Consider the following 15,529-nt stretch of genomic DNA (forward strand, 5'->3'; position numbering starts at 1 on the left):
CATAATTAGAACCAATGTAAATAGAATAAACAAGAACTGCAAAAAAACTTGAAATAGGCGAAATAAGCTTGTGAACAAAAGAATTGAAATAATATAATCAAGGGATTGATAACTGTGATAAAATTTTAATAAATAAAAATTAACGAAATTTGAAAACAAATTGAATCTAAATTAAAGCACCAATAAATGAAATTAAACCAGCTAATAATGAGAATCTTAATCCCGAACCTGAACCTTCATGAACTGAAATAACTCCTGATTCGTGTGACCCAACTATAGTTGATCCTGAATTTGATTGAGCAGCAACTGTTGGTGCTGGGGTCCAAGAAACATATGAAGTATATCCAGTAGCAGATTTAGTAACAACTGACCAACCAGTTGTAATAGTATGAACTTCACCACCCGCAGCTGTTGATTTAATAATTGTAGTTGGAATTTCAGTTGGAAGATATGTAGTATATGTTTTTGCTCCTTCAGTAACAATATTATAACCAGTTGTATATTTATGAACGATACCTCCTTCTGTTGATTCAATAATAGTTGTTGGAACACTCAATGGGCAATAAGTAGTGTAGATTGTTTCTGCTTCTGAAATATATTTATAACCTGAAGTATGAATGTATGTTGAACCTTCTGAAACACTAGTAATATAAGTTATTTCATATTCACTTGATAATGGACAATAAGTTGTATATGTTGTATAATCATTTGTAATTGTTGTTACACCAGTAGTAATAGTTGAAAATGGAGTACAATGACTTTCAGAACATGACGTAATTGTAACGACTGTTTTTGATGCAGCTTCAATGGTTTCTATTTCAGTTGATAATGGGCAGTAAGTTGTATAAGTAGTTTCAGCTTCGGTGATTGTTGTTAATCCTGTTGTAAGAGTTGCAGCAGCTGAACAGTGACCTTCACTACATGATGTGATTGTGAGAGTTATTTCTTTTGGACTTGAACCGGAACCGCTACCTGATCCATTACCTGAACCACTTCCTGAACCACTACCTGAACCACTTCCTGAACCACTACCTGAACCATTTCCTGAACCACTTCCTGAACCACTTCCTGAACCACTTCCTGAACCACTTCCTGAACCACTTCCTGAACCACTTCCTGAACCTGAACCATTTCCTGAACCATTACCTGATCCACTTCCTGATTCATTACCTGATCCGTTATCTGATCCATTACTTGATCCTCTTCCTGATCCACTTCCTGAACCACTTCCCGAACCACTTCCTGAACCATTACCTGATCCATTACCTGATCCATTACCTGAACCACTTCCTGAACCACTTCCTGAACCATTACCTGAACCACTTCCTGATCCATTTCCTGATCCATTACCTGATCCATTACCTGATCCATTACCTGATCCTGTGCTTGGACCCGTTGAGTTTGACCATGCAAATCCTGATGAACTAGCTGGTAAAACTGGTATACTTGATGAAATTGGTCCCAATTCACTTGAAGAAATTGAAGCTGGTTTAGCTGAAGAAATTGGAGCTACAACATCAGATGATTTAGGTGATTGAACAATAACACTTGATACACCTGATGAAATAGGTGGTGGTTGAATAACTTCACTTGAAAAACCCGGAACTGAAATGACTAAAGCACTTGATGGTGCACCTGGTGCGATTGAAATTGCAACAGATGAAACTGGTGGAGCTGGAGCGGCATTTGATGACGCTGGTGGAGCTGGAGCTACGTTTGATGAAGCTGGTGGAGCTGGAGCGGTATTCGATGAAGCTGGTGGAGCTGGTGCAACATCTGATGAGGCTGGTGGAGCTGGAAAATAATTTGAAGAAGCTGGGGGAGCTGGAGCTACGTTTGATGAAGCTGGTGGAGCTGGAGCGGCATTCGATGAAGCTGGTGGAGCTGGAGCAACATCTGATGATGCTGGTGGAGCTGGAGCGGCATTTGATGAAGCTGGTGGAGCTGGTGCAACATCTGATGATGCTGGTGGAGCTGGAGCGGCATTTGATGAAGCTGGTGGAGCTGGAGCAACATCTGATGATGCTGGTGGAGCTGGAAAATAATTTGAAGAAGCTGGTGGAGCTGGAGCTACGTTTGATGAAGCTGGTGGAGCTGGAGCGGCATTTGATGATGCTGGTGGAGCTGGAGCAACATCTGATGATGCTGGTGGAGCTGGAGCGGCATTTGAAGAAGCTGGTGGAGCTGGAGCAACATTCGAAGAAGCTGGTGGAGCTGGAACAACATCTGATGAAGCTGGTAGAGCTGGAGCGGCATTTGATGAAGCAGGAGGTTCATCAATTTTAGTGTAACCTGGAAAAAGTGAACAATAAGTATTATAAAATTGAACTTTGGACATTGCACCAGCACCATATTTAGGATCAAGACAACTGTAAAGACAATTTTGCCATGCATTAAGACGCTCATTACCTGGGGCATTGTGACAAACACAATCAAATTGAACTTGTTTATCACTTATATCTCCTTTACAACCCCACATAAGTTGATTAGCATATATACAAACTGGGTCCGATTCTGAACAAGAATGTAAATCTCTTTTATCAATACCAAATACATTAGGAAGGATTGGATCTATAGCTGATGCAATTGCAACTGAAGTGAGTGATAAAATTGACAATAATTTCATTATTGAATTAAGCGAATGAATGAAAATGTGAAATATTTAATTGACGTTTAAAGATGGGAAATTTGACAAACCTAATTGACAATTGAAATTTGTTAATTATTTATATTCAAATATCATGATAAGTATGAATCTAGAAATTCATCTCGTATTTGAAAACATTTATTAAAACTTGTTTAAATTATCCTTGTTCCATGGACTTTATACATAATGTGATTTTCTATATTGCATCTGAACAACGTTTCCAAAATTAATATTTGCACAACTAATAGTTACATCTTCACGGCATTTTGAACTGATTTCTTCTTCAATAATAACATCAAAGCTTGAAAGTCAAATGGTTAAGTGATTGGCAACTTCCATATATCAATTAACTCATTCCACGTCAACACGGAATTCTTGCTGCATTGATATTCCTTATCAAACTTTATTAAATTGTTTAAATACGTCAAATTTTTACACCAAAATAGTAACTGCCTAGTTAAATTTGTTTTGATCTCAACTAAAACCATTCAAATTTCGTAAATTGACCATTCTATTAATCATTTAATAACACCTTCATAATAATTATATAATAATGCTGTTCTTGTAATAGTAATGATAATCTCTTAATATTTATTAATGAATAATTAATATTTACGAATAATTTGATTAAAGTATGTATTTATTTTTGTGAGATTAATTAAGTCTGAAACTACAACCGATCTTATAACAAAATTCAAGAACGATTTATCATTATTAATCAAAAAATCATTATCAAATTCATTTATTCTAGTTTGAATTTTTTTTTAGAGTTTGACAGAACAGGCTTAAAATTGACATATTCTATTATTTTCATCATATGCTAACTTCAATCCTCTACTGAGATCTGAAATTGAAAGTTGCTGAATTTAAGCTTTGCGTTTGCATTAATCATATTGGATTATCTAAATTTAATAAGTAGCCCAACGGAAGTTTAAATCTTCAATTGTGGGATAGTATTCAAACGAGTAATAATATACAATTTTGTTAATTTAAAACTACTAAAAATTCAAAATACGAAATTTAATGATGCAGGAGTTATGAGTAAGTTCTTATTCTTGCTTGCAATTTTACCATTTAAAGATTGAATATACTCTTATGCTTGCCATGTATAGTATCGAGCAAGTTTTATAAAGTATTTAAACACCCTTCGTTACTATAATATGTAGAGTTTCATAATTTATTCTGGGTGATGTTACTACTACTGAAATTAAAGCGACTTTTTTGTGTTTGAAAGGTATCAAATTTCATAATTAGAACGATTTTTGAGTCTATTCAGATCATATTCGTAATTTTTAGTTTCTATTAGAAACGTAAATCTTGTAAAGAACAAATAATTAAAGATTATGAACCCTTTGTTTTTGAAATAACCATGTGTCTCCGTGCATAACTATTCAGAATTAATTTTGTATTTTTATTTTCATAGATCAACTTTGTGGGGGATATTTCAAATGTAAGATACGAAATATTTATTAGATTTATTAATAGATTTCATGTATGTTAAGATTTACGGAGAACAAATTTCAATGTAATATTCAATGTAACAATTTGTGATATCGAGTAATCAAAGTTGGAGGATGGGCGCAGATTTTTGGGAGGATATGAAAGTAAGAAGGTTAGAATATGAATAGAACTTATCTTAAGTAAGAATTGATATCACACATAAAATGCTCTTCTAATTAAAAATTTTATATAAGCTACATACAAAATTAACACTTCAAGATAAAAGAAAATTTTATAATTAAAGTCAACGCTAGCTTTTTAATGTATTAAAATCGATTGAACCCATCTTGTTGGCAAGTAATTGAATCTCCGTTAATTTATCATTGAGTTGTAAAGATTTTTTTGAAAATTTGGTCAGTAATTAACCATTAAAATGGAATTTATGGAATTAATCTTTCGAAACAGATAAAGCACCGTTAAATCCTACTTAAATTTGGCAGTTGTTTCGTTGGATATAAATGTTTATCTGCCCTTTAAAATAAGTATTTGATCTCTTTGATCTCTATTCAGGTTCATCTAATCTTAGTTCCTTTATCTTTTTGGGTGCTCAGTCTTATTTCAAATCTCAACTCCCAATAAAAAAATTAAAGTTTACGAGCTAAGAAAAAGTTGGAGTCGAGTTTCATAACAGCTTTTGTTGATGTACCCTTTGGTCAATTCCACCAGCTTCTGGAAATAATTGTAGATCAGGTCCATGATGCCATTCTATATATTCTGATTCTTCATTAGATCTAATATAACCAGAAGTTAAATAATTATATCACCATATTTGAGAAATGGATATCGCCATTTTGGTATAAATATGGTAGTTGAATGATCTATATAATCAAAATCTATTGTTAATTGTAATGAATATTTAACTGATTTTATATCAAATTCTGATGCTATTAAAGTACCTTTTGTTGCAAACATATATGGTCTTATTACTGCACTTGCGGCTCTTACACCATCTGGAGATGGATAACATTTTCTATATTGACGATGGTAAACATTTGAAGGTGTAGTTGAAATAATTGATGATTGTGATGAAGTGTCATCTGTTTCATATTCAGTATCTTTATCAAAGGAAGAGTCTGATGTAGTTGAAATAGTACTATTTTTAGAAGATGAAAACCCCATTTTAGTAGCTGATGATAATGTTCTTTTTGTCTTGGTACTAACTATTGACGTTTTTCTTCTTGGTGGTGGATTTGTTAAATTTTGTGGTTCAACATCAACATCATCAGCAAATGATATATTTCTATCAACACCAAAATACTATATTTATAATTGAACCAATTTTGATATACATTTAATAAAGTTAAATGATCACCCATTACATTACTGAGATAAATCTTGCTTTTTTTTGATCAGCTAAATTTTGTTTGACTTTTGGTTTATGAGATATTGTTTGTACCGATAACGCTGCAATTATACTAAGAACTTCTTCTGTACATTCAAATTCAACTGATTTATAAAAGTTCCAGCTAATGCTGGTTCCATTGGAAAATCTGCCATATTTCTACCTAATGTTGTAATTTCTCCTTCATCACCTAATGCTTCCAACATATAAAGATCTTCCAATGATGATATTAAAGTTCTTGTTGAAGGTAGATCCATAAATTCAAAATTAATTAAATCATTTATACCCATTGCTTTTAACATTAAAATTGTATGTGATAAATTTTGTCTTTGAATTTCTGGTATTGTATTTGGTAACATTTCTTTTTCATAACTTTCTTCAGTATATAGTCTATAACATTTACCTGGTCCTGTTCTACCTGCTCTACCACTTCTTTGATTTGCTTGAGCTTTACTTATTGGACAAATTTTAAAGGAATCCATACCAACTTTTGGATCGTAAGCATCTAGTTTTATATACCCTGGATCAATAACATAGTAAATACCATCTATTGTAATCGAAGTTTCTGCTATGTTAATTGCTAAGATTAACCTATAGGTGTCGGCTAAAATATTTTAGTTAGAATTTTTGAAGGCAAAGATGAATAAACAGGTAAAACAACTAATTCAAATGTATTACCCTAAAGTTTCACTCTCTCTGCCAAGTTTTCACAACTAGTATCAATTTCATCTTGACCTGTTAAAAGTACTAAAATATCACCTGCTGCTTCTGAAATATGAATTTACATTACAGAAATAATGTTGCCGCTAAATAATCCATTTCTGGTTCTCTTGTATATAAAACTTCAACAGAAAAGGTTCTTCCTGGTATATTGACAATTGGATATTTATTAAAATATTTGAAAAACTCATTAGAATCCATAGTGGCAGGATGTAACTATAACTTTTAAATCTGAATTGGCTAAAGCAGCTTTTCTCAATAAAACAGATAATACATCTGTTGCAATGGTTCTTTCATGAGCTTCATCCAACATAATTATTGCATATTTCTTCATTTCAGGATCAGTTAATGCTTCTTTTTCCAACATTCCATCAGTCATATATTTAATCTTTGATTTAAAAGATGTATTATCATCAAATCTAACCTTATAACCAACTTCTTCACCCAAGGTACAACCAACTTCTTCTGATACTCTTTTTGCAACAGATGTAGCTGCAACTCTTCTTGGTTGAGTACATCCAATTATTTTTGATTCTCCATTGATTATGTTCAATTTTTCTTCATATAGATATTGAACTATTTGAGTTGTTTTACCAGAACCAGTTTCACCAACAATTACGAGAAATTGATTATTTTTTATTTGCTCTATAAGGTCATTCCTCATATTAAATACAGGTAAGGATTTTCTTTGTTCGTCAATTGACATTGTAGTTGGTTTACTAAATGATACCTTTTTGGATTTTTTCCATTCAGCAATTTTAGTTTCTGTTGCTTCTTCAAATAATGGATCTTCAATCTTATTAAGTTTCAGTTTCTGCTCTTTAATTTTATCTTCTCTAAATTTTTTAGCTAATTCTGAACCATTTGATATAGCTTTTGTCATAGCACCGTCCATACTTAATATCGTATTCATAGTCATACATTCTTTACTTGTTGGTTGTTTCAAAAAGCTTGGCCTCGAATTATTTAGTTCAATTTCTGTATCAATTTCTGGTTCGTGATGAATAGGGTTGTTATCATCACCATCATTATCAAACTCATTCAAATCTGGATAGTCTTCCATACTTGCAGCACCAGATGCTATTAATTGTCTTGCTTCCCATCTTTCAGGGGAAGTCATCTTCCTTTTAGTTTTCGTTGTTTTATGAATGCCTCTTCCTCGATCTAATTCACCAGTAGTTTGATTGATACCTCTCATTGATAATGAAATTTTCCCATTAGGTTTTTCATCTATTATTTTGACGAATACCTTTTCATTTGGTTTCAATATAGATGAAGTTTCAGTTCTCGACCCATCATATGATATTTGTGAAATATGACATAATCCAGAAGTATTGTTAAATTCAATAAATGCTCCATAAGGTGGTGTTGAAATTACAATACCTTCATATATATTATCATCCAAACGCCTTTTTCTACTTGTAGATAAATTGAATGAGTCAAAATATTCTCGGATAAATGATTGTTCAAAGTCTTCCCCACCATTCTGTTTTACCAGATCCTTAAAATTGAACAATGATTGACCGCCAGATTTTTGGAATAAATCTTTCAAATGATTATTAATTAATTGAACGTTTTCATTATCTAGTAAACCTAAATGCTTTTTAATAATATCATATTGTCTGTATTCATCATTTGACATTGATTCATTTGGTTGTAAAAATAATGAACATGATGATACAAAGATGTTTACAATTATTTTTGTGTCAAGTCATTTGTACATATTTTGAGACATTCAATATAAAAGTTTTTTTTTTTTGCAACCAAAAAATTATCATATCAACTTTATTTGCAACTAATTTTTACTAAATATAGATCGATTTCCTGATATTTAAAAAATCTACTTTTGAATTACAACAATTTTTTGCTTCAATTTTGTATACACACTACAACAGCATTAATTCCATTCAATATGAAATTCAACGGATTTATTTGATTTATCAAATGAAATGATAATATAGATGATTATTTTAACTAATTCAAATTTACAGATTATGAATTGAATTGCTAACTGTCACATCCTAGTCCAAGTGCTTACTGATTTCAATATTTTATGAACATAAATGATGCTAGCTAATAGGATTGGAGCAGAGATTAAATAAAATAGTTTTGACTGCTGCAAGTTTCAGACCAATGAGATTTACCAAACTGTAAAACCCAACTGACCTAACTTTTGTTAGATTTAATTTTTGGTGAATTGCAGGTATTCCGCTATTTATTAAAAATTGGTTAATTTGGTGTTCCACATGTAGAGGCATCTTAATTGAAATTTCAAATTCATCATGTATACTACTAACATCAATATTCTAGTGATCTTCAAATAAGCAGAAAAAGTATGGATAAAACTATAAGAATATTTGATGTACAACATTGAACATAATAGTGGGATACAGGATGGATCTCATTATATTTATTACTAACTGTAAAAATTATAGGCATCAAATTAATCATGCGTTGCTAGATTAATATTTGGGATTTATTTAAGATTGGTCAAACACAATTTAAGCATTGGACTTTGTGGTTTGATGAGTTTGATTGATTTTGGAGCTTCATGTGGTCTTGATGAAATATAGAGATCTTATTTATTCAATCCTGTTTGCTAGCATTTAATAGTGTTCATAATTGATTATCACTAAGAATTAATTAAGTCAGAATTTGGTTTTATATAGTTGGTTAATTAAATAGTTAAATAACTTGTAAAAGTGTAATAATTTAGAATCGTTTGGAAGATTAAAGAGCTTACAATGTAAAATCATGCTATTGAACTAAAAAATGAGAGTCATTTTATTACTAGACTAACTATACCGAAAATAAATTTATATCATGAACAGAAACAATGTAAATAGAATAAAAACTGCAAAAAAACTTGAAATTGGCGAAATAAGCTTGTGAACAAAAGAATTGAAATAATATAATAAAGAAATTGATAACTGTGATGAAAGTTTAATAAATAAATATTAACGAAATTTGAAAACAAATTGAATCTAAAATAAAGCACCAATAAATGAAATTAAACCAGCTAATAATGAGAATCTTAAACCCGATCCTGAACCTTCTTGAACTGAAATGACTCCTGATTCGTGTGATCCAATTACAGTTGATCCTGAAATGGATTCAGCAGCAACTGTTGGTGCTGGTGTCCAAGAAACATATGAAGTATATCCAGTAGCAGTTTTAGTAACAACTGACCAACCAGTTGTAAAAGTATGAACTTCACCACCTGCAGCTGTTGATTCAATAATTGTAGTTGGGACTTCAGTAGGACAATATGTAGTATATGTTTTTGCTCCTTCACTAACAATAGTATAACCAGTTGTATATGTGTGAACAATACCTCCTTCAGTAGATTCAATAACAGTAGTTGGAACACTCAATGGGCAATAAGTAGTGTAGATTGTTTCTGCTTCTGAGATATATTTATAACCTGAAGTATGAATGTATGTTGAACCTTCTGAAACACTAGTAATATAAGTTATTTCATATTCACTTGATAATGGACAATAAGTTGTATATGTTGTATAATCATTTGTAATTGTTGTTACACCGGTAGTAAAAGTTGAAATTGGAGTACAATGACCTTCAGAACATGACGTAATTGTAACGATCGTTTTTGATGCAGCTTCAATGGTTTCTTTTGCAGTTGATAATGGGCAATAAGTTGTATAAGTAGTGTCTGCTTCAGTAATTGTAGTTAATCCTGTTGTAAGAGTTGCAGCAGCTGAACAATGACCTTCACTACATGATGTGATTGTAAGTGTTATTTCTTTTGGACTTGAACCTGATCCACTACCTGATCCACTTCCTGATCCACTACCTGATCCACTACCTGATCCACTTCCTGATTCATTACCTGATCCACTACCTGATCCACTTCCTGATTCATTACCTGATCCATTTCCTGATCCACTTCCTGATCCATTACCTGATCCACTTCCTGATCCATTTCCTGATCCACTTCCTGATCCTTCATTACCTGATCCATTTCCTGATCCACTTCCTGATCCATTACCTGATCCACTTCCTGATTCATTACCTGATCCATTACCTGATCCACTTCCTGATTCATTACCTGATCCATTACCTGATCCACTTCCTGATCCTTCATTACCTGATCCATTTCCTGATCCACTTCCTGATCCATTACCTGATCCACTTCCTGATCCATTACCTGATCCACTTCCTGATCCTTCATTACCTGATCCATTTCCTGATCCATTTCCTGATCCATTACCTGATCCACTACCTGATCCAGTGCTTGGACCGGTTGAATTTGACCATGCAAAACCTGATGAACTAGCTGGTAAAACTGGAATACTTGATGAAATTGGTCCTAATTTGCTTGAAGAAATTGAAGCTGGTTTAGCTGAAGAAACTGGGGCTACAACATCAGATGATTTAGGTGATTGAACAATAACACTTGATACACCTGATGAAATTGGTGGTGGTTGAATAACATCACTTGAAAAACCTGGAACTGAAATAACTATAGCACTTGATGGTGCACCTGGGGCAATTGAAATTGCAACAGATGAAGCTGGTGGAGCTGGAGCAACATTCGAAGAAGCTGGTGGAGCTGGAAAATAATTCGAAGAAGCTGGTGGAGCTGGAGCTACGTTTGATGATGCTGGTGGAGCTGGTGCTGAAGAAGCTGGTGGAGCTGGTGCAACATTTGAAGAAGCTGGTGGAGCTGGAACAACATTTGAAGAAGCTGGTGGAGCTGGAACAACATTTGAAGAAGCTGGTGGAGCTGGAGCTACATTTGATGATGCTGGTGGAGCTGGAGCGGCATTTGATGAAGCTGGTGGAGCTGGAGCAACATTTGATGAAGCTGGTGGAGCTGGAGCAACATTTGATGAGTCTGGTGGAGCTGGAGCGGCATTTGATGAAGCTGGTGGTGCTGGTGCAACATTTGAAGAAGCAGGAGGTCCATCAATTTTAGTCCAACCTGGTAAGAGTGAACAGTAACCATTATAAAAATCAACTTGGCTCACCGCACCATATTTAGGATCAAGACAAATACTAAAACAAGATTGCCATGCATTAATATAAGGATTACCTACTTCATTGTGACAAACACAGTTAAATAGAACGGCATTATCTCTTACATCCCCATTACAACCCAACTCAAGTTCATTAGCATAAATACATGCTTGTGTTGATTGTGAACAAGAATGTAAATCTCTTTTTTCAATACCAAATACATTAGGAAGATATGGATCTATTGCTGTTGCGATTGCAATTGAAGTGAGCGATAAAGTTGACAATAATTTCATTATTTAATTAAGCGAATGAATGAATATATGATGAAATAGTTAATTGATGTTTGATAATGAGACAGTTGCAAATTTAATTGACAATTGTAGAAAATTTTGTAATTATTTATATTCAAATATCATGACAACTTTGAATCTAGAAATTCAACTCGTATTTGAAAACATTTATTAAATTTACCTGAATCATCCTTGTTCCATGGACTTTAAACAATATGAGATTTTCTGTATTGCATCTGAACAATGATTCTGAATTTAATATTTGCACAACTAATAATTACATCTTTACGGCATTTTGAACTGATTTCTTCTTCTATAATAACATCAAGTCAGCTTGAAAGTCAAATGCTTAAGTGATTGACAGCTTCTATAAATCAATTAACTCATTCCACGTCAACACGGAATTCTTGCTGCATTGATATTCCTTATCAAACTTTAATAAATTGTCTAAATACGTCAAAACTTTACACCAAAATAGTAACTGCATCATAAAATTTGTTTTGATCTTAACTAAATTTATTCATATTTCGTAAATTGACCATTCTATTAATCACTTAATAATACTTTACTAATAATCATACAATAATGTTGTCCTTGTAATAATAAAAATACTCGCTTATGAAATTTATTTATGAATATTAAATTTTACGAATAATTTAATTATTAATTTATTAAATTCATTTTTGTGAGATTAATTATGTCTGAAACTACAACTGATCTTATAACAAAGTTAAAGAATGATTTATCATTATTGATTATAATTTATCATTAATTTCATTTATTCTAGTCTAAATTACTAGATGTTGATAGATTAGACTTAAAAACTGACATTTTCTATGAGTCTCATAATATGAAAACTTCAATCTTCTAGTGAGATCTTGAATTGAGATTTGTTAATTTTAAACTTTGCGTTTGCATTTATGTTCTTTGCGTTTCCGTTTCAATCTCTAATAAGTAGTCCAACCGAAGTTGAAATCTTCACATGTGGGTTAGTATCCAGGTAAGTAGTAATTTACAATTTTGCCAATTCAAACCTATTAAAAATTCAAGATACGAAATTTAATGATGCATGAGATATGAGAAAATTCTTATCTTTGCTTGCAAATTTACCTTCTACAGACAGAAATCACCATTTTTTCTTGTCATAATATATGGAGCATAATTTGTAGAGTATTTAATGGAAATCTCTAATTATTCGGTTTGATGGCACTGAAAGTACTTCAAATTTTTAGTTCGTAAATTGAATCAAAACTTGTATTGTACAAGTTTAATTAAATCGCAAAATAGTTTGTTCAATTGGAACCACTTGAAATTGCTTGATGTGTATAACTACTAACATTATTCTTCGATTGCTCGTACTGGTAGTTTTACTTCCTTTGTGAATAATCTAACGTTGTACCTCTGAACTAAAAATTATTGACGATCCAGATTGCAGCCAAATTTTTAAGTGTCAATTTAATTATTGTGGGGGATATTTCATTATTGTGGGGGATTAAAAATGCTATGAAATCCAAGTCTAGACTACTTAACAATATTCAAGCTAAAGATAATTTCATCTTTGGGAACAATCATTTGACATTTTTTCACGTAGAAGTTCGACTAGAAAATTGAAAATATGAAAACAATTAATTTTTATAGTAGAAAGTCGATGATCGTATTAAAGTTTAGTTTTCGTTCAATCAGTTCATGCTTAAATTTTTGGCTATCAAGAGAATTTGATGATTTAACCTAAATGGTAAGAATGATCAATACAGGCTTATATGATTTACATAGCAACTTATTGGTACCTATTTAAGTTTATTTGATTTGGTCTGGTCAAACATATTTAAACTGAAAATTTTTCATCGCTTTGTTTCAAGTTTTGGTGGAAGATCAACGCCATTTTATATCCGTTTTGAATGACTGGGAGACAACAATATTATAAATACAACTCCACTTCTCAATTGGCTGAATTATTAGAATTATAATATCTTCATCACTTGAAGCTACGGTAATAATACGAATAATTTGAGAAAGTCAAGAATTCATGGGTAAAAACAGCTGATGTTACAACTTGATAGGTAGTAACACAAACTTCACAGCTGAATCGCTATAATTTCGGGACCTTTAATATGGGTTTTAATAATAATAAAACTAATTGAATTGATTCGAATAAATTGAAATTTAAGTATGACATCTAAGGTTAATTTATTTTTTACTGCAATAATTTCAACTCCGCATAAAAATTATTTTTTAAGAGTTGATTTCAAATCGGAAGTATAGAAATTTTATTATTTTATTCAAAATGATTAAGAGAATGGAAAAAGTTTTAAGCTAAGAAAATAGTATTTATAATGCTTAGGTGGGTTTGAATTATAAAATGCTTGATATTCCCTCAAATTAAAGGGTACTTCTTTACGTCACTACCAAAATGTCTAATAAAGTTTATGAAACAGTTGAGGTTCTCGAGAACAATTATGGAAATCCAGACTTGGTATCAGAACCAAGTTCAAAAGAATTAAGCGAAATTGATCCAGTACATGAAACAAATGAGTTAGCAAAAGAGTTGGGGATAAATCAAAAAAAATTGCAATGGAAAGTTGATATTTGTGTGGTTCCACCATTTTGTTTGTTATATTTTTTGGCATTTTTAGATAGAGTTAATATCTCAAATGCAAACCTTTATGGTTTGTCGGTTGATTTAGATATGACTGGTACGCAATATAACATAGCATTATGTATGTTTTTTGTTCCATATATTTTTTTTGAATTATTAAGTAATTATACTATTAAATTTGTTAAACCCCACATATGGTTATCTGGATCAGTATTTTTATTTGGAAGTATTACACTAGGTATTGCATTTGTTAAAACAACTGAACATCTTTATGTTGCAAGATTTTTTTTGGGAGTAACTGAATCTGCATTATTTTGTGGAATTTTTTATGTTTTGGCAACTTATTTCACTCAAATGGAATCACTTAGAAGATTCACTGCTTTTTTTTCTGCTACTTCATTAAGTGGTGCAGCAAGTTCGCTGATTGCTTATAGAGTTAATGAATTACATGGTAGAGCTGGTCTTAGCTCATGGAGATGGTTATTTTTGGTTCAAGGTGTTGTAACAGTTGCTTGTTCATTTCTTTTGTTTTTCACAATTTCAGATTTCCCAGAAACAAATAGATATTTATCTGATAATGAAAGAAAATTTTTGAAAAAAAAATTAGAGTTCCATGCTGGTATAAAATCATCATACGAAATTAAAAATACATTTTGGGATGCTTTGAAATGTTTAAAAGATTGGATGATTTGGTTACCTACATTAGCCTATTTTGGTTTAGTTATACCTTCATATGGTTATGCATATTTTGCAGCAACTATTATTCAAGAATTAGGTTATACTGCAGTTTCTGCTCAATTACATTCAGTTTATCCTTGGCTTTGCTCGTTTGCTACCAGTAACGTTGTGGCATTTTGTTCAGATTTTACCGGTTATAGAGTTCCATTTGTGGTTGGTGCAAGTTTAACTGCAATTACTGGATTATGTATGATTTTAGTTGCAACTGAAAATCCAACTATTAGATATGCTGGTTGCTTTTTATCAGTTACTGGGTGTTATACTGCAATGCCAGTTTTAGTTTGTTGGGCAGCATTAAATAATGGTTCACATATTAGAAAATCAGTTGGAACTTCATGGCAAATTGGTTTTGGTAATATCGGTGGTATTATTGCAACTTTTACCTTTTTATCAAAAGATGCACCATATTACGTACCAGGTTTAGCTACTTCAGTAGGTGCCGTTTGTTTTTCAATTTTGAGTGCACTCTCGTATTGGTTCATGTGCTATAGACTAAACAAAGCTAAAAAGACTGATGCATATAAACAAAAATTTCATTCATTAACTGAAAAAGAACAAATTAATTTAGGAGATCGAAACCCTGACTTTGTGTATTTATATTAATCCGTTAGTGTGGAAACTTGGGGTACATGAGGTGAACAAAAAATTTTGACTTTAATAAAACAAAATTTGAAGTTTGTTTTTAGCTGCTAATCTAATGGAGCAAGTTAGTGGTG

At 32.0% G+C, this 15,529-nt stretch overlaps 5 protein-coding genes across 5 annotated transcripts; 1 reads left to right on the forward strand and 4 right to left on the reverse strand. All coding sequences in view use genetic code 12, as the record gives it.

Annotated features, from left to right (window-relative positions):
- Positions 1 to 166: 166 nt before the first annotated feature.
- KGF54_000641 (uncharacterized protein) lies at positions 167 to 2,626 on the reverse strand (the record flags this gene model as incomplete). Its single annotated transcript, XM_051766576.1, has 1 exon — positions 167 to 2,626. One exon carries the CDS (start codon positions 2,624 to 2,626, stop codon positions 167 to 169), a length of 2,460 nt encoding a protein of 819 aa, XP_051621855.1.
- A 2,268-nt stretch (positions 2,627 to 4,894) lies between these two features.
- On the reverse strand, positions 4,895 to 6,218 carry KGF54_000642 (uncharacterized protein; the record flags this gene model as incomplete). Its single annotated transcript, XM_051766577.1, has 3 exons — positions 4,895 to 5,387; positions 5,571 to 6,080; positions 6,181 to 6,218. The coding sequence occupies 3 exons, from the start codon at positions 6,216 to 6,218 to the stop codon at positions 4,895 to 4,897; spliced, it is 1,041 nt and encodes a 346-aa protein (XP_051621856.1).
- Positions 6,219 to 6,399: 181 nt separating this feature from the next.
- Positions 6,400 to 7,851, reverse strand: KGF54_000643 (uncharacterized protein; the record flags this gene model as incomplete). Its single annotated transcript, XM_051766578.1, has 1 exon — positions 6,400 to 7,851. The coding sequence occupies one exon, from the start codon at positions 7,849 to 7,851 to the stop codon at positions 6,400 to 6,402; it is 1,452 nt and encodes a 483-aa protein (XP_051621857.1).
- Positions 7,852 to 9,193: 1,342 nt separating this feature from the next.
- On the reverse strand, positions 9,194 to 11,482 carry KGF54_000644 (uncharacterized protein; the record flags this gene model as incomplete). The annotated part of the gene is made up of 1 exon (XM_051766579.1): positions 9,194 to 11,482. The coding sequence occupies one exon, from the start codon at positions 11,480 to 11,482 to the stop codon at positions 9,194 to 9,196; it is 2,289 nt and encodes a 762-aa protein (XP_051621858.1).
- Positions 11,483 to 13,889: 2,407 nt separating this feature from the next.
- Positions 13,890 to 15,416, forward strand: KGF54_000645 (TNA1; the record flags this gene model as incomplete). Its single annotated transcript, XM_051766580.1, has 1 exon — positions 13,890 to 15,416. One exon carries the CDS (start codon positions 13,890 to 13,892, stop codon positions 15,414 to 15,416), a length of 1,527 nt encoding a protein of 508 aa, XP_051621859.1.
- Positions 15,417 to 15,529: the final 113 nt, after the last annotated feature.

Source organism: Candida jiufengensis, assembly GCF_024610255.1.
Source record: "Candida jiufengensis strain CBS 10846 chromosome Unknown scaffold7, whole genome shotgun sequence".
Taxonomy (NCBI): Eukaryota; Fungi; Ascomycota; class Pichiomycetes; order Serinales; family Debaryomycetaceae; genus Lodderomyces; species Lodderomyces jiufengensis.